Source organism: Impatiens glandulifera, chromosome 6 (genome assembly GCF_907164915.1).
Source record: "Impatiens glandulifera chromosome 6, dImpGla2.1, whole genome shotgun sequence".
NCBI lineage: Eukaryota > Viridiplantae > Streptophyta > Magnoliopsida > Ericales > Balsaminaceae > Impatiens > Impatiens glandulifera.
In genome coordinates, this window is record NC_061867.1 from 53,446,676 (window position 1) to 53,465,555 (window position 18,880).

At 28.3% G+C, this 18,880-nt stretch overlaps 2 protein-coding genes across 2 annotated transcripts; both read left to right on the top strand.

Annotated features, from left to right (window-relative positions):
* Positions 1-1,889: 1,889 nt before the first annotated feature.
* Positions 1,890-3,199, top strand: LOC124943888 (LOB domain-containing protein 30-like). The gene is made up of 2 exons (XM_047484345.1): positions 1,890-2,186; positions 3,014-3,199. The coding sequence occupies exons 1-2, from the start codon at positions 1,890-1,892 to the stop codon at positions 3,197-3,199; spliced, it is 483 nt and encodes a 160-aa protein (XP_047340301.1).
* A 6,731-nt stretch (positions 3,200-9,930) lies between these two features.
* Positions 9,931-18,228, top strand: LOC124943889 (LOB domain-containing protein 30-like). Its single transcript, XM_047484346.1, has 2 exons — positions 9,931-10,233; positions 17,995-18,228. The coding sequence occupies exons 1-2, from the start codon at positions 9,931-9,933 to the stop codon at positions 18,226-18,228; spliced, it is 537 nt and encodes a 178-aa protein (XP_047340302.1).
* The last annotated feature ends 652 nt before the right edge of the window (positions 18,229-18,880 follow it).

Sequence of the window (18,880 nt, forward strand, 5' to 3'; positions counted from 1 at the left end):
GTGCTAAGCTACGGTGGGGAATTCCAGGGGGTTTACAACTTTGTTGACGATTCTATTGGGGATCAAACTTTTAATTTAAAAATAAAATAAACAAAATTCTAGCTATTTAAATTTTATTTATAACATTTAAAGGACCTTCACAATAGTCCACCTCGACGGGTTCATCAACTCAAAGAGTAACTAGGCTCTATCATAATAATTGCTAGAAATCCCAAATGGGTATATCACTCGGGATTATTTGAATACGTACTAGATCAGAATTATGTACTTATACAAATTACCTGAAGACCGATAATACCGGTCTGTGACCGAGAGATGTTGTGAGAGGAAAAACTAGGAACCCAGAATGAATCCCCCTTTCGGCTTTGATACATCCGCCATGTTGCAACCTTAGCGACGGTGGAGAGAGATTCCAACACAAACCTCTACTAAACCTTAGCACACAAAACCTAGTTACTTTACCCTACCGTTGTTTGACGTGTCCGAACAACAAAGTCTCGACAAGTCAACCCCCACGTGCTTATTTATTATACATGCAAACATGCATACATCTATAATAAATAATAAACATCTCTAAACATATTTGTTTTTATCAAAATAAAACGACATGTTTGTCAAATTGATTATACGATCACAAAATGCCTCTTCTAGAGAACGAAGATCTGTTCCTCTAGAGCCACAATTTCCATGAAACGGAGTGGTGCTATCGACTTTACGATCTCAATACTGCTCTTAAATACACCCACTTCCGAATTCATCATAACTTTATGATGGAGATGCATCGAAAATGGGACCGGATGCACAAGGCCTTCATGTTAGGAGATCGCCAAATCTGTCCCATCATCGAAGAGTTTAAAGCCATTATGATGATCGATAACAATAACATCATAAGGCTTAAACTTTACACGAAATCTATGTCCCTCGGATGTCTACTCAACAAAGAATTTGGGCACACAAATTATTTTATGCATTATAAACCTTTTTTTAGGGAGTTACTAATTTTATCCATCACTAGTTTAATAAAATAATTTTACCTTAAAAAAATACAACTTGTCAATGATAATCACAAATTAAATCACAAATTCAACTTAGCTATGACAATTCCTTTGTGTGTGTATTGAGGCTCCTAAGCAAGTGAAACTATTGCAAATATGATTATTTTGTTAGTATTAGGTTGTGTTTCCTTAGGGTTATAAGACCGGTTATAAGACATATTATATCCTAAGTAAATTAGCATAATTGTTTGGTGTGATTTTTTTTAATACAAATATATACATATTTAGAAGTATAACTTATAAGCTTCTAAGCTTTTTATAATTATCTATATATATATTTATAACTTATTAATTATATAATTCATTAAATAATTTTAGTGGCAAAAGTAGGTGCTTAGGAGAATTTTTTTTATAAGTTTAGAATTTTACTTAGAATGTATTAAGCACTTAATTAGGTACATAGTTATAACTCGTACAAAACTATTTTATTCACAACTAAAATTTTTATTTATCGCCCTGTGTTAACTTTTGTTTGAGTTTCCATAGAGCTTTTTTAAAAAAGAAAATTGTTTGGTGAAAAGAGATTTTTTTTAAAATTATTTTTATTTAAAGTTTAAAAATTTATAAAAATAAAATATATTAAAAAATATTTTAATTAATAAATTGACGATGTAATAATATTTTGTTATGAAAAGAATCCTAAAATATATATCACAAATAATTAATGTTTAATTACCGTACTAATCTCAAATTTTCTTTTTCTATCCCTCTACTTTACAAGAAAAAGAATTATACCAACTCTCGTCAATCTACACTAACCCACCTATATATTCATTCATTGTTCATCCTATTTTTTTACCAAAAAAACTCCTTTGAAAGGAAAAATAATCAACCATGAGCATCAATGCCAATTCTAGAATCATTATCGAAGCATGTGGGGCATGCAAATTTTTGCAAAAGAGGTGCTTAGATGACTGCATATTTGCACCTTATTTCGATTCCAACGAAGGAACTGCAAATTTCGAGTCCGTTCATAGGATTTTCGGAGCCAACAACATTTGCAAGCTTCTAACGAATATGCCGATCGAAAAAAGAGCCGATGTTGTTTTCACTTTATGTTTGGAGGCTCGTGCTCGTCTTCAAGATCCTATCTATGGTTGTATATCTGAGATCTATACTCTCCAAAATCAGGTACTTATTTATCTATATACAAGTCATAACGTGATATATCATGATGAATTAATAAAGAAAACTTGAAAAAAAAATCAAAACAATTATTATGCTAAATCTTCTACAAATATATTTTCGTCTAATTACGATTATGTGTTTTATTAATTAGGTTTCATTGTAGAGAAAAATGGTTTTAAAATTAGTATGAACAGTTCGTTTTGTTTATACTTGTGAAATAATTGTTTTGCTTAATGATTTTTTTAAAAATTAATTAAATTAATTATCATCTTATCATCATCATTTTTTTGATAATAACCTTGTATTCATTTGATATTATCTTTAACGTTATACGTTTCTTTGATTTAACTTTTAACTATTATTATAAAATTTTGATTTTATTTGATTCTTTAATATCATAGACGTCACTATCATAAATATATTATTAATTAAAGAAAAACTTTTCTATAAAATAACCGTTTCAAAAATAAAAATTCAATAAAAAATATATTATATTAGATTAGGGTAATATATAAATTTAAAAGTGAAGTCATCCTGGTTTAAGATAGTTTTCTCACATATATATTTTATTTTAAAATTATTATTTAATTTTAAAATAAACTAACATGATATTATTGTTATTCATACATTAACACAACTTTATATGGATATATTTTATGTACTATTATCTCGTCTCTTCTCTTAATTCATTTTTATTGGAAAATTTAGTTTTAACTATCAATAATTTTAATAGGTTTTTTTTTTTTTTTTTTAATTTGTATGCTTTTGATTTGATTTTTAAAATTTTTAATACATTTTTGTGGACATGAATTATAAATATATATATATAGGTCATAACTCTAGAAGCTGAGCTTTCGTCCTTGCAAGCCCAAGTAGACACGCAGCAGTCACCTCTGGATGAGTTTGATTCAAATATTGGATCATCTCAGCAGGCAGCCGATCAGAGAACTTTCACCGGAGCTCCGGTGGACGGTGGCGATGGGGAAGAGTTTGCTCGGGAGTTCCCTATTCCCTAATTGATGTCACTTTCTATTGCTTGAATATGACAATTTGTTTTCTTTTCAGGACTTTTATGACTTAATAAGCAAACTCAAGTACTTTATTTATTTATGTTAAGTTTGAATATTTCATATATTTTGATTCTTCCCGTGACATTCTAAATTAAAATTTTGGGTATATGTTTTGATGTTTTGTGCCTTCTTTTAGGTATGATAGCTACTATCCTTACCTTAGGGGACAAATAGTTCGTTATGAATACTCATTCATTGGGAAGGTGGGTTATAAATTCAAATTTAGGGTTTTGAAAGGTATATTTTGAAGCTTTGTACCCTCCTTCGACAATGATATATATTATTATATTTTTTTATTTAAAATTTAAAATTTATAAAAATAAAATAAAAGATGTTATTATAATTTTAATTAATAAATTAACTAATGGTTGAAATAGAGATAATGTGATAATATTTTTTTTTTTTTATGAAAAACTCCCAAAAGAAAATTACAAATAATTAATATTTTTGATTATTCTTGATTTTAATTTGGTCTGATTTTCTTTTCTTTTCTTTTATATTGTTGTAATATAATGTGCTATTAACATTTAATTGCAAAAGTATATGAGTTTGGAGCCATTCTTGGCTACCAATTAGTTAGGAAATAGGGATCTCAATAGTCTGAACGAGAGTATTCAAAGAACATGTTGAAATCTGTTGTAGCAATGCTTGTTCAAGGCTCCTAGCGTAAAAAGGCGACGCTTCTTTCGTTCCTGCTGCTAACTTCGTGAGCGACCGATAAAATGAGCCAGATGCTTGCTTCTGGTTAGGATTTTCGACGCTTCATACCGAGATCGCCCAAGACGTTTGCTACTACACGCGAAGAGAAGCAACCACACTCTTTCCGCTCAACTGCTGCAGTTCTTCATCTGACCAAGAGCTGCTCCTCATGGCTAGTTTTGTCGACACTTTCGACCTTGGAAGCTCGCTGTCTTCACCCGATTGACCTCCCTTTACTGTTGGTTTACTTTACCGACGTTTCCAACCTATGGAACGATTAGAAATCTTGTCTTGAAATAACATAAATATATATATATATATATATATATATATATATATAAATGATGCTACAAATAAATTAATTAAATACAATATTATAAAGAACGATATCACCGAATAAAATGTTGATTCGAGGTATGTGCTTAGCACATTTCCTTTAAAATAGTTCCACCATCTCCCCTTGTGCTGAAGCTTATCATAGATTACTGTCTCCTAGGGTACAACGAATCTAGTAGTGATTCAGCACTAGAATCACTACGCAACGAAATTGACAAAGTACCTGAATCGATCATCGGGTTTCAACGAAAATATGACGAGTTAAAAACTCGAAAAACACTCGACTGAGTGAAGAACTCGAAGAACACTCAAGAAAACAAAGAAAAAAAATTCGAATTATAAAGAGATATTGAAATGAGTGAAGAAGAGATATGAGATATTTTCAGAGTTCCAATATGAAGAGATATTTTTAGTAGGAAATTAAACCATTACGATAAATTCATTTATCAATCCAACCGGTTGATAATTTATCTAACGACTGCCATTCCTAAACTCTTGACATTTTAAGACTCTTGACATTCGAGACATTTCAAGACTCTTGGCATTCGATCTTATCCATTAACTTTCGATCTTATCCACTGACATTAAATTTCACCAAAATTGCCCTTCCTAAATAATATGAATTTTTATTTATTTGGATTAAATTACGTTTAATTTATTTATCTAAATTCTCATTTCTATTTAATTAATAGAATTAGTTTAAAATTCCAACAATACCCCACATTAATGAAAATTGAAAAATTAACTAAGTGAAATGTTCAATAGTTGAATCCTACATATGATAGTTATGTGTAACCTTTAAACATTCCTTTATGAAAGTATATAACTTTACTAGTTGATTAATAGACTCGATGTTCTTAACTATTCTGCCAATTGTGTAAAGGATTACACACTTTCACATAGAATTCTTCATAATAAATGTCAAGCTCTCATGGTTGTGTCCGTTTTGGCCATGGAACACGCGCCTGGTTCTGTGAAAGATTCTAGAATTGAGCCGTGCAATTTCTTAGAAGCGGCCCCACTTCTCCCTCACATAGGTGATCTATTTGCTCACAAAAAATCATTAAAGGTGATTTGCTTATCCTCGTCAAAATATATATTGTTTCATTTGCTTATCCTCGTCAAAATATATATTGTTTCATTGTAGGATTAATCCTCAACAATAATCTTCCAAGTCAATACAATTAGGTTGTCCCATTGAACTTAGTTCTTGGGATCTCCAGTCTGCATAGTTGAATTTTCATTCATACTAATATATAGTAGGCTCGTGTCTTTAAAAGACTTCCAAACAAATCTCTGTTGAATAGTTTCGTTAGTGAATCCATAATGTTATCCTTAACTAATATAGTCAAATGTGATAATTCTATTAGAGAGTACAGTCTAATGACATTATATTTAAGACGTGTATGTCTAGATTTGTCATTTACTCTAAGTTAGTCTAATTTCATATTATTATCACAATAATTAGAAATTTCCTTCAAGACAATCTTGGAATATCTTATAATAAGCATAGTCATTCATACATATTTATCATTTAAACATTCTTTTGTGAAAATATTATTTATTTGGCAACTAGTAGACAAAATATCTTTGAACTATTATGCCTTCGTGTAAACGATTACATATTTCATAAAAAATATATTTTTCGTTAGAAGATTTCCACCCATACAGTTGCACTTTCAAGTGTAAACATGATACTTGTTAGTGCAACTCCCATCCTTAGTGAATTATATCATTTTTATCGTAATTTTTAACGATAAAAATATTGTAAAAAGATGCATAATGAAATAACTACTTTCGTTGTCTTAATGATATACATAAATATTGTCACATTTATTAACTTTTCAGTTAAAATCAAAATATGGTCAAAAAATTTCATACCAATATTGTAAACATCGTTACAAGTCATACAAAACTTTACAAGCCAATTTTTTTTTTATTAATTTATTTTTATAAAATCTATTTTTAAGATATCTGTTCTTCAAATTTGTATGAAAATAATATAAAAGAAAAACGTGTCTCTTGATTTCAAATCCTCAAAACATCAAATTGAGCACCAACTAAACAAATTTAAACAAGACATTTTCTTGTTATGTTAAGTTGCGCAACTTTATCTTTTGTAGAGAATATATTTCTCTAACAATAGATCATTCTTTTATTTATTATAACATACACAATAATACTTTGTGTTATTATCAATAAAAATATTTGGCACCACATTTGTGTTGGTACCTTTTAAAACACACTTTTGTGTGAATTAAATCCAAAGTTTTTTTTAATCAAGAGATTGCAACACAATTCTTGTGTTATACTTATCATTAAATTAATAAGTTAACTATTATTGTGAATATTAATTGAATAAATCATTCAATCATTCATATATAAACCATTCTACACACAATCATTATATAAGAAATTATAATGTTGAATCAATTAAAATATTCATTTTAACATATTATTTCTATAAAAGAAATTAGAATATTTAATCAAATAAATATTCATCATCATGTCACATGATTTTTACAAAAGAAATCATAATGTTTCAAGCATTTTTGGCCGAAGCCGCTTGAACATTTAATTTTGGTTGCACGTTTGCACGTTTGCACCCGATGATGTCGGCACATATGTCACATCATTTCTCAAAACAATTAAATTTTTTCCTTGTAAGACCAAATCAAACAAGATCTTATTATTGAGATCTATAACCAAATAGGCCCTCTCTATTAATACCCCATAATAATGAGTCTTCTTTTTGGCTCTTCAAATTCAATCTAAACAACTCTTCAATTTCTTGGTCTCCAACTTTATTGCTATCACGACCTTCTATTTCCTTTAATTAGAAGAATTTATTCTTTTTCCTTGACTCAACTCTGTCAACAAACAAATATATATATATATATATATATATATATATTTAGAAATAATATCTGAATATCATAATAAAATTGTAGTATATAAAATAAATAGATTATCTCTTATTAGTTAGTATTCACCATCACCCCTTCTTATTAATTATCGACGTTTAATTAATTTAAAGATGTATATATTATAATTAATTATTTAAAAACTGAAACCATATGTTTCAATTATAATTAATTTTAATTATTATTAATAAATATAACCATTAATTTTTTGAAAATTATAAGCTAACCTCTTAATTACCCTTTCATTTATTATTAATAATAATTTTAGTAACTATGAAACTTTTAATTAATTTTTTTTTTATTTTCTAATTTATTTTCAAGATAACGTTTATATATTAAATATACCATTTTTCTTGAGAAAATTTATATGTCAAACATATATTAGTTTATAAAATTAAACTTTGGACAACACAAGAAAAAAATGTTAATAATTAATACATATATATACATATATAATAAAGACTTATCTTTATTAGTAAATCTTCTACTTTTTAAGATGAATAATTTCAACTTGTCGAAATGAGTCATCATCTCTTTTGCAATATCGCAACTCGTATTTTTAAAACATCAAAGTTAAAGATTTTTTACGGCAAAAAAACTACTATAAATAACTTAGCACATGAAACTGTTTTAAGATTGTTAGAAATATTGTCTTAAAATAACAGAAATATAAATATAAATGATACTACAAATAAATTAATTAAATACAATATAATAAAGAAAGATATCACCGAATAAAATGATGATTTGAGACATGTGCTTAGCACGTTTCCTTTAAAACAGTTCCACTGTCTCCCCTTATGCTGGAGCTTATTGTAAATGGTTGTCTTTTAGGGTACAACGAATCTAGTAGTGATTCAACACTGAAATCACTACGCAACGAACTTGATAAAGTACTTGAATTGATCACCGGTTTTCAACGGAAATATGACGAGTCAAAAACTCGAAGAACACTCGACTGAGTGAAGAACTAGAAGAACACTCAAGAAGACAAAGAAAAAACTAAGGTTGAAACGCATCGAACCTCGAGCCACCCCACGATCCCTCGTATTACCACGTGTCATCTAAGCACGTGCTAAGCTACGGTGGAGAATTCCCGGGATTACAACTTTTTTGACGACTCTATTGGGATCGAACTTTTAATTTAAAAATAAAATAAACAAAACTCTAGCTATATAAATTTTTATTTATAACATTTAAATGACCTTCACAATAGTCCACCTCGCCGGGTTCATCATCTCAAAGGGTAACTAGGCTCTATCATAATAATTGCGAGAAACCCTAAACAATTATATCACCCGGGATTATGTGAAGAAGTATTAGATCAGAATTCTATACTTTTATAAATTACCTGAAGACTGATAATACCGGTTTGTGACCGAGAGATGTTGCGAGAGAAAAAACTAGGAACCAATAATGGATCTCCCTTTCGTCTTTGATACATCCGTCAAGATGCGAACTTAGAGACGGTGGGGAGAGATTCCAACCAGAACCTCTACTAAACCTTAGCACACAAAATCTAGTTACTTTACCCTACCGTTGTTTGACATGTCCGAACAACAAAGCCTCAACAAGTCAACCTGTACGTGTTTATTTATTATACATGCATTCATCTATAATAAATATAATAAACATCTTTAAACATATTTTCTTTTATCAAAATCAAATGGAAAGTTTGTCAAATTGATTATACGGTCGTAGAATATCTCTTCTAGAAAACGAAGATCTATTCTCACTAATTTATTAAACTGAAATTTTATGCACTATAAACTTTTTTTTAGGGAGTTACTAATTTTATCCATCACTAATTTAATAAATTAATTTTACCTTCAAACAATAAAACTTGTCAAATCACAAATTCAACTTAGCTATGACAATTCCTTTGTGTGTATTGAGGTTCCTAAGCAAGTGAAACTATTGCAAATATGATTAATCTGTTAGTATAAGGTTGTGTTTCCTTAGGGTTATAAGACATATTATATCCCAAGTAAATTAGCATAATTGTTTGGTGTGATTTATTTTTTATACAAATATTAACCTATATAAATTATAAATTTAAATATTTTAAAGTATAACTTATAAGCTTCTTAAAAGCTTTTTATAAATAAATAATTATAATTATATATATATATATTTATATATAACTTATTAATTATATAATTCATTAAATAATTTTAGTAGTAAAAGTATGTGCTTAATAGAAAAAAAGATTACCAGTTTCAAATTTTACTTTAAACGTCTTAAATTGGTCTTAAATTGAAGTAAAATTCATTTTTTCAGTCAATTTAGTACACAAATATAACTTATTTATTCACGCAAACAAATTAAATTTCTATTTGTCGCCTTGTGTTAACTTTTATTTGAGTTTCCATAAAAAGCATTTTCTAAAAAAGAAAATTGTTGGGTGAAAAGCGAGATTTTTTAAATTATAAAAATATTTTTATTTAAAATTTAAAAATTTTAAAAATAAAATATATTATAATAATATTTTAATTAAAAAATTAATGACGTGATAATATATTTTTATGAAAAGAATCCTAAAATATTACAAATAATTTTACTGCACTAATCTCAATTTTTCTTTTTCTATCGATTCACAAGAAAAAAAAACTCTACCAACCCTCATCAATATATAATAACCAACCTATAAATTCAATTATTGTTCATTCTAAATTTTTACCCAAAAAAAATCCCTTCTCAAGAAAAAAAAAATCAACCATGAGCATCAATGCCTATTCTATTGTCAGAATCATTATCGGACCATGCGGAGCCTGCAAATTCTTGCGAAAGAAGTGCCAAGATGATTGCATATTTGCACCTTATTTCGACTCTGATCAAGGAACCGCCGATTTCGAGTCCGTTCACAAGATTTTCGGAGCAAGCAACATTTCCAAGCTTCTAACGAATATCCCGATCCAACAAAGAACCGATGCCGTTTTCACTTTGTGTTTGGAGGCTCGTGCTCGTCTCCGAGATCCTATCTATGGTTGCATATCTGATATCAATACTCTCCAAGATCAGGTACTTATTCATCTAAATACAAGTCATAATGTGATTTATCATGAATAAATTAATCACGAAAACTAGAAAAAAAATCAAAACAATTATTATGCCAAATCTTCTACGAAGAAAAAAATCAAAACAATTATTATGCCAAATCTTCTACGAATATATTTTCGTGTAATTACATTATGTGTTTTATTTATGTTTGATTGTAGAGAAAAATGGTTTTAAAATTTGTATGAACTGTTGTTTATGTTTACACTTGTAAAATATTTGTTTTACTTAATGGTTTTTCAAAAATTAATTAGATTAATTATTATCTTTCCATCGTCATTTCCTTATAATAACGTTGTAAACATATGTCTACTATTCATTTGATATTATCTTTAACGTTATACGTTTCTTTGACTTAACTTTAACTATTATTATAAAATTTTGATTTTATTTGATTTTTTAATCTCATATACGTCACTTTCATAAATATATTATGAATTAAAGATAAACTTTTTTACAAAATAACCGTTTCAAAAATAAAAGTTCACGTGACGATAAAATAAAAAAATATATTATATTAGATTAGATTATGGTAATATATAAATTTAAAAGTGAAGTCATCCTTGTTTAAGGTAGTTTTCTCACATATATATATTTTATTTTAAAATTATTAATTAATTTTAAAATAAACTAACATGATATTATTGTTATTCATACATTAACACAACTTTATATGGATATATTTTATGTACTATTATCTTGTCTATTATTTTAATTCATTTTATTGGAAAATTTAGTTTTAACTATCATTAATTTTAGTAGATTTTTTTTTTAATTTGTATGCTTTTGATTTGATTTGATTTTCAAAATTTTTAATACATTTTTGTGGACATGAATTATATATATAGGTCATAACTCTAGAAGCTAAGCTTTCGTCCTTGCAAGCCCAAGTAGACACGCAGCAGTCACCTCTGGATGAGTTTGATCCAAATATTGGATCATCTCAGCAGGCAGCCGATAAGAACACTTTCGCCGCCGGAGCTCCGGTGGACGGCGGCTATGGGGAAGAGTTTGCTCGGGAGTGGGAGTTCCCTAATTGATGTCACTTTCTATTTCTTGAATATGACAATTTTTTTTTTCTTTTCAGGACTTTTATGACTTAATAAGCAAACTCAAGTACTTTATTTACTTATGTTAAGTTTGAATATTTCATACATTTTGATTGTTTTGTGACATTCTAAATTAAAATTTTGTGTTTTGAAAATTGCGTATCGATATATTTGGTTGTTTTTTTCCTTCTTTTGGCTATGGTAGCTAAGAATCCTTACTTTTGAGGAACAAATAGTTCATTATGAATATTCATTCATTGGGAATGTGGGTTATAAATTCAAATTTAGAGTTTTGAAAAGTTGTATAGATATATTTTGAAGCTTTGTATCTTCCTTTGGCAATGATAAATATTATTATATTTTTTATTATTTAAAATTTAAACTTTATAAAAATAAAATAAAAGATGTTATTATATTTTAATTAATAAATTAACTAATGATTAAAATATAGACGATGTGCTAATATTTTGTTTTTATGAAAAACTCCGAAAAAAAATTACAAATAATTATTGTTCTTGATTATTCTTGATTTTAATTCGGTTAATAATTTGATTTTCTTTTTTATTGTTGTAATACAATGTGTTATTAATATTTAAGTGCAAAAGTATGAGTTAGGAAATAAGGATCTCAGTCGTCTGAGTATTCTAAGAATATGTTGAAAGGGATGCTTTCTCAAGGTTCCCAACGTTTCTTCTAGGGCTCCTAGCGTAAGAAAGCGAAGCTTCTTTCGTTCCTGCTGCTGCATTCGTTAGCGACCGAGAAAATGAGCCAGGCGTTTGCTGCTGGTTAGGATTTCCAACTCTTCAGACCGAGATCGCCGAAGACGTTTACTGCTACGCGTGAAGAGAAGCAACAACGCTTCTTCAAGAACGCTCTTTCCGCTCAACTGCTGCAGTCTTCATCCAACCAAGAGCTGCTCCTCATGGCTAGTTTTGCCGACACTTTCGACCTCCCTTTACTGCTGGTCTACTTACCGACGTTTCGGACCGATGAAACAGGTACACTATTGCTTTTCAAACGACCGATGAACTAAAGCCATGCTCATCCGCTGCTGCACTTGCTGCACTTAGGGATGAGAAAAATTACCGATATTAAAGGTATATTGAAAATACCGTACCGCAATATATCGAAAATATCGATTTTTAAGGTATACTAAAAAAAAGGTAAGGTATGATACCGATACCGAAATTATTGGTAGGGTAAAGATATGAGATTTTTAAAATTTTGGTATATTGAGATATACCGAAATAGTATTTATAAGTTAAAATATATAATATATATATATATATATATAATACTTATAAGGAAATAATTAAATATATTTGATATTAATTTAATTATATAAATATAATTTTTAAATAATATCAAAATATAATTTTTGAATAATATCAAAATATAATTATACTGAAATATTATTTAATATATGTAATCTTTACCTTATCGATGAGATGAATTTTTTTTAAGTTAATATGTTTTTTAGGTATCAAATGTATAATACCGATACCGTACTGAAATTAAGATATACCGAAATCAAAATAAGGTAAATATATGGATTTTTTATATATCGAAATTAAGGTATATCGAAATCAAGGTATACCGAAATCAAGGTAAGGTAAATGTATACATTTTTTGCATACTGAAATTTTTTGTAAGGTATAAGGTATGGATAAAATATTAAGGTATACCGACTCACCCCTCGCTGCACCCGACCATGAAGACCAATGCCCCACTGATGTTGCCGAAGCTTGCGACCAAGAGGATGAACATTGCTGCTTTCTACTAGCTGCCTGACCGAGAATTATTTGATGCATGTTGGTTGCACGATGCTGCATCCGATCGAGGAAATGAAGCCCGCTACTGCACCCGACCGAAGAAAAGAGGCTGACAGTGATGCATCTATGCTGATGCACCAGCACCGAGTACGCTTGCTATTTCCTTGCTGCAGCTGCATCCGACCGAGAGCTCTCTAAGCGACCGATTTTCTTCGGTCCACAACCCGTTTGTTTCCTTATTCTCAGTTTTATTTGGCTTAAAAATATAAAACTCGAAAGATATAAACACTTCCTCTTATATAAACACCCACTAATATAATCCTAAAACTATAGTAGACTTAGAATAACATTAAACATAAGATTTTTAGGATAATTATTAGGTGAGGATTTATTTTTTTAGACTTTAGGCTATTCTTTATTTTTTTTTACATCCTTTTCATTTATTGCATTTCTTTTCTTGTACAAACACAAAAGAAATCAACCTTAGTTATAAGGTATAAAATATAAGAATAACATAAAAAATAAAACGTAATATATAATTTTAAAAGACCAAAATTAAATTAATAAAGACCTAAGTGGGCGCAGTGGAACATACCTAACTTGCTATTCCTTTGGCTCTTTCTTACATGACCAAATGCCGAACTCACATAAATCTCTAAATATGGCATGCATACGCCTAATTTATTTTCATAATTTTAGAAAATAAGGTGACAACTCTCTTGTCATGAGGTTGTTAAAATCGAAAAAAATCTAAATAGGCCTATGATTGACTTCCCATTAATTATCTCAATCTCTACCAGATTCGACGGAATGTTAAGTTATGAAGTCATCTATAAAACCTCACTTTTTATTTTAATTTTTTGATAACATAAAGTTGATTCTCCTCACGAATAACATCTTTCTAAAAAAGAAAATCCCATCAAACGAAGTGGCGACTCACTAACTATGCACAAAGTTGGACTTCATTGTTATTCAAGGATGCCAATTGTTCTTATCCGGATTTCGAGAGGAAGAAGACGAAGTCAGGTCACCAACACGTGTTAGGCGCAGTCTATGGAGTTCTATCAATGTTCTGTTAGGCTGGGTCATTCGGTATTGACACTTAAAAAAAAGACTGTTTTTAGATGGATTCAAAGCCGACTATATCTTTTGGTATTGTCACAAAATAACGAAAGAAATGTAGAGACTGTAGGTATTTTTTCTCCTTGGCAATAATTTTCTTCCTTTCGGCACCTATACCGACAAATATATAAATTTGTCGAAATTTTTTTTTGGTAAAACCCCTTTTTTACTAGTGCGTCTTTCTGTCCGCCTAGGTTTGCCATGCTAGCCGCGCACTGGGCCTCTGTGTGGCCTAGGCCTAGTTTGATTTGGCCAAACAATTATGGCCTCGTTTGTCCTTCTCCTATTTATTTATTAATTTTTTAGTAGGGAAGAATGTTGATAAAAAGATTGCGAAACATATTTTTTTTTAGTTTAGTGTCATCTTTATAAGCTATCAATCTTCATTCAACCAAGCAGACAGTAAAAAGAAATAGACACGAGCTTTAGCGTGGAAAAACTTTAACAAGAGTAAAAAACCATGGAACTCTTAGGCTGCTTAAACTATCCACTATAATATCGTTTATAATGAGTAATATAGAGTTCTTACCAACTAAAATTTACCATCGAAAAGATTACCGAGAAGAATGAGAAAACTCTATCTTATAATTGACTCAATACTTTCCGTTGGAAAAATTCGGATTACACCTAGTTTTGGTGAAGAAGATGATGAACATTAATGGAGTTAAAGAGATCAAAGAGGTTAATTAGGTTATGATATATTTGATAAAAAAATTAATTTGTAATTGTTTAAAAATAAATAAAGGCAAACGTATAAAAATTTAAAATAGTCATTTAATTAACGTTAATTTAATAAATTTAAGAATTTTTAACAACATTAAATATATAAACAACTGATTTTTAGGTTAGGGATAAATTTAAAAAATAATCACAATATCAAAAATAAATTTATACCAAATTAATTAATAGACAAAAAAAAATTATTTTTGTCTATTTTATTTATTTATTTATTATTGTGTATTTTAGACTTTATAAATAATTATTTTGAGATTTTAATCTCTACAAATTTTTTTAATTAATTATTTAATTTATTTAAGCTCTATTATGGATAAATGGATACAACCTTTTTCTAATATTTTTAAATATATTTATTCAGAATTTAATAAATACAACATTTATCTAAAATATTTATTCAATTATAATAAGTCTATAATTTTTGATAAATTATTTTAACGACTCGGTATTATTTGAAAATTTTCTATAAATTAGGTGGATAAGTCAAATTCTAATTTCTACAATATTATATATATATATATATATTAATTTATAAATATTATTTCGGTATATACCCATATACCGAATTTTTAAAATCTCATAAATTTAGCATACCGATAATTTCGGTATCAACACCATATTTTACCAGTTTTTTCAGTATAATAAATTTTTTTTTTAATATTTTGCGGTATGATATTTTTGATATACCAAAAATATTGATAATTTTCTCATTCTAGGCAGTAAAACCTCGAGAAACATATTTGTGAAGAATTAAGTTATGGGATTTTAACTAACGTCGACTTTTTTTTATTCTTTTAACAAAAAATAGTTTTATATATCTAGTGAAGTCTAAATGTTGGTTCTTCATTTCACATTATTCAATAAGATAGTAAGTTATAGGACAAGCTTATCTTTCTAAAAACATTTTTGAAGAAAAACGATTTAGATCAAATTTTTCGGGGTTAGAAATTGTACATATTATCTTATAAAAATATATAATTTAAGTTGTGATCTTATTTAGAATCCATTGATGAAATTCTAGTATTTTAGTTAGTTAATGTAATTTTTTGTTTACACATATAGCTTCACTTTTGTTAACTTATTTGTGAATTATTTTCTCAAACATCTTTTTATCTATTTTTTAAAATAAATGTTTGGGGGTAATATGAGAAGACTACGAAATAAAAGGACAACCTCACACATTTTTCTTTTTTATTTATAGAAGAGGATTTATTTCATTTTATTATAAAAAAATGTACAATTATGACTCACCAATTAATCAATTCCAAGCAATCATTCATTCATTTTAATAAACAAATTATAAAAAATAAAATTCAAACTCAAAGATGATTGTGTGTCTTCGTAACCTTATCAATTTCAATATCTTATTTCTTTATAAGGATCCAATTCTAGTGAGTATTTCTAATAACTTGTTTACTACTATTTTCAATTGTTTGAAGAAATTTGATAGTCAATTTGACTTGGTATGATTTGCATAACGACGTGAAATAATCGGTTAGCGCATAAATCAAGAGTAAGAATAATTCAAGTTTTCGTTAGTGAGGCTTGTTAGCATGTATTATCTTTAGTTTAATATTCATGATTTTAGCCGAGTTGTGATTTGAGTTTTCAATTCCATCTATAGAGAAGCTAAAGGATTGACGAGGTTTTTGTTTGGCTATTTTGGTGTTATTTTTATTTTCCCTTTATTTTGATGAAAAGCGAGTTTTTTAAAATGATTTGAATTAAATTATTAAAATATATTTTTATTATAATTTACACGTTATAAATTTAAAATGAAAGATATTATAATATTTTATAATTAATAAATTAACTCATGGTTGAAATATAAATGTGATAATATTCTTTATGCTAAAAATCCACAAATAATTAATGTTTAATTACAACTATAAACTAAAATTTCCTTTTTATTACTCCATTTTATAAGAAAAAGAACTCTACCAACCTTCACCAATTTAAAAACCCACCAATAAGTTGTATCATTATTCATCCTAAGTTTTTACCCAAAAAAAACTCCAACTTCTCAAGGAAAAAAAGATAATCAATGAGTATCAAGGCCAATTCCCGCGCTAGAATCATTGTTGGGCGATGTGGAGCCTGCAAATTTATGCGACATAAATGCCTCGAAAACTGCATTTTCGCACCTTACTTCGAACATGATCAAGGAACCGCCAAATTTGAGACCGTTCATAAGATTTTCGGAGCAAGTAATGTTAAAAAGCTTCTAACGAATATTCCGATTCACAAACGAGCCGATGCCGTTTTTACTTTATATTACGAGGCTAGTGCTCGTCTCCGAGATCCTATCTATGGTTGCATATCTCAACTTTATTGTCTCCAAAATCAGGTACTTATGTATTTAGATATTGGTCCTAACATAACATAAGTTTATTAATCATGTTAATTAGAAACAAATTACAACAATATTTAGGTCAAATCTTTAACAATAAATTTGGGTATAACTATATATATGGTGATGTTATATGTATGTTTGGTCTTCTAAAATAATTGTTTATGTCTAATATATTCGTTTGACATCTTTTAAGTTATACGTTTTTGTAACATATTTTTTAAATAATATTATAACATTTTGAGTTTATTTAATTCTTTTATCTCATACAAATAACCTTTCATAAATACATTATTAATTAAAAAAATATTTTCACAAAATAATCGTTTAAAAAATAAATAAAAAATTATGTCACAACAAAATATAAAATATAATACTAAATTATAGTACTATTCAAATTCAAAAGTGAAGTCAACAATGTTCAATAGTTTCTCTCATATATATTTTATTTTTATTTTATTATTATGATTAATTTTTGAAATAAACTAACATAATAATATTGTCATTCACATTGAACTTTATCTTAATATATTTTATGTACTATTATCTAGTCTCTTCTCTTAATTCATTTTATTAGAAAATTTAATTTTAACAATCAATAATTTTAGTAGAAATTCTCATTAATTAGTAGGCTTTTGATTTGATTTGAATTTTGAATGTTTTAATACATTTTTGAGGACATGAATTATATATATAGGTCATAACTCTACAAGCTGAGCTTTCGTCCTTGCAAGCCCATGTAGCCACTCCGCCACCTCAACCGCCACCTCAGCAAATTCCGCTGTCAGTGTCGGACTTCCCTTTTGCTGGAGGTGCCACCTCTGACATGTCATCTCTCGCCGGAGCTCCGGTGGCCGGCGGTGGTGGGGAAGAATTACTGTTGAAGAATCAAGGATCTGACGTCCCAAGCATGCCACCTGGCCCTAATTGATAATTACTTTTGACATCCCTAAACTATTTGACTAGCCAGGTCACTTTCTATTTCTAGTCCTATGTGGCGTTTGGCAAATAATTATTACTATATGACTTTGACTTTGTAATTTGTTATATTTTCTGTACTCTGTTTCTGAATAACACTATTAAGTAAATTTAATACTTTATTTTTTTATCTAAGTTTAGAAATTTCATATATTATGATTGTCCCATGCTATTGTACTTGTAGTGGTGCCTTCATGACAATAGTAGTTTTAATTCTTTCCGAGCCATGGGTTCATTATGAATCCATATTAATTGGTAATATAGGTCCCCAATTTTGAATGATCTTGTACTACAAAAACAAATTGAACATTAACATGTGCTTAGCAACTATTTTTGCATTAAAAATTGTCCTTAGCAAATGTCTTAGCATTAGTTCGAAACTTCACAACTACATTTGTAAGTACCGTTAAACATTGCAAATACCTGGTTGCAAATATATATTGATTTTTATACTAACTGTTTCAACATAATTTTTACTAAATACAAATGTATTGCAGAAAATTTATTTTTTCTGAAGCTGTAACTAACCATAGTTAATATATATTTGTCATAGAATTTGCAATATATGTTTTTATTAATAAATCTAATATTTTACAATAGAAATT

What these genes read in the sequence shown, in the direction of transcription:
- LOC124943888 (XM_047484345.1), top strand. Translation starts at nt 1,890, where the DNA reads ATGAGCATCAATGCCAATTCTAGAATCATTATCGAAGCATGTGGGGCA. An exon ending in TCTATACTCTCCAAAATCAG is followed by an intron (nt 2,187 to 3,013) that starts GTACTTATTTAT and finishes ATATATATATAG; the next exon opens with GTCATAACTCTAGAAGCTGA.
- LOC124943889 (XM_047484346.1), top strand. Translation starts at nt 9,931, where the DNA reads ATGAGCATCAATGCCTATTCTATTGTCAGAATCATTATCGGACCATGC. An exon ending in TCAATACTCTCCAAGATCAG is followed by an intron (nt 10,234 to 17,994) that starts GTACTTATTCAT and finishes TTATATATATAG; the next exon opens with GTCATAACTCTACAAGCTGA.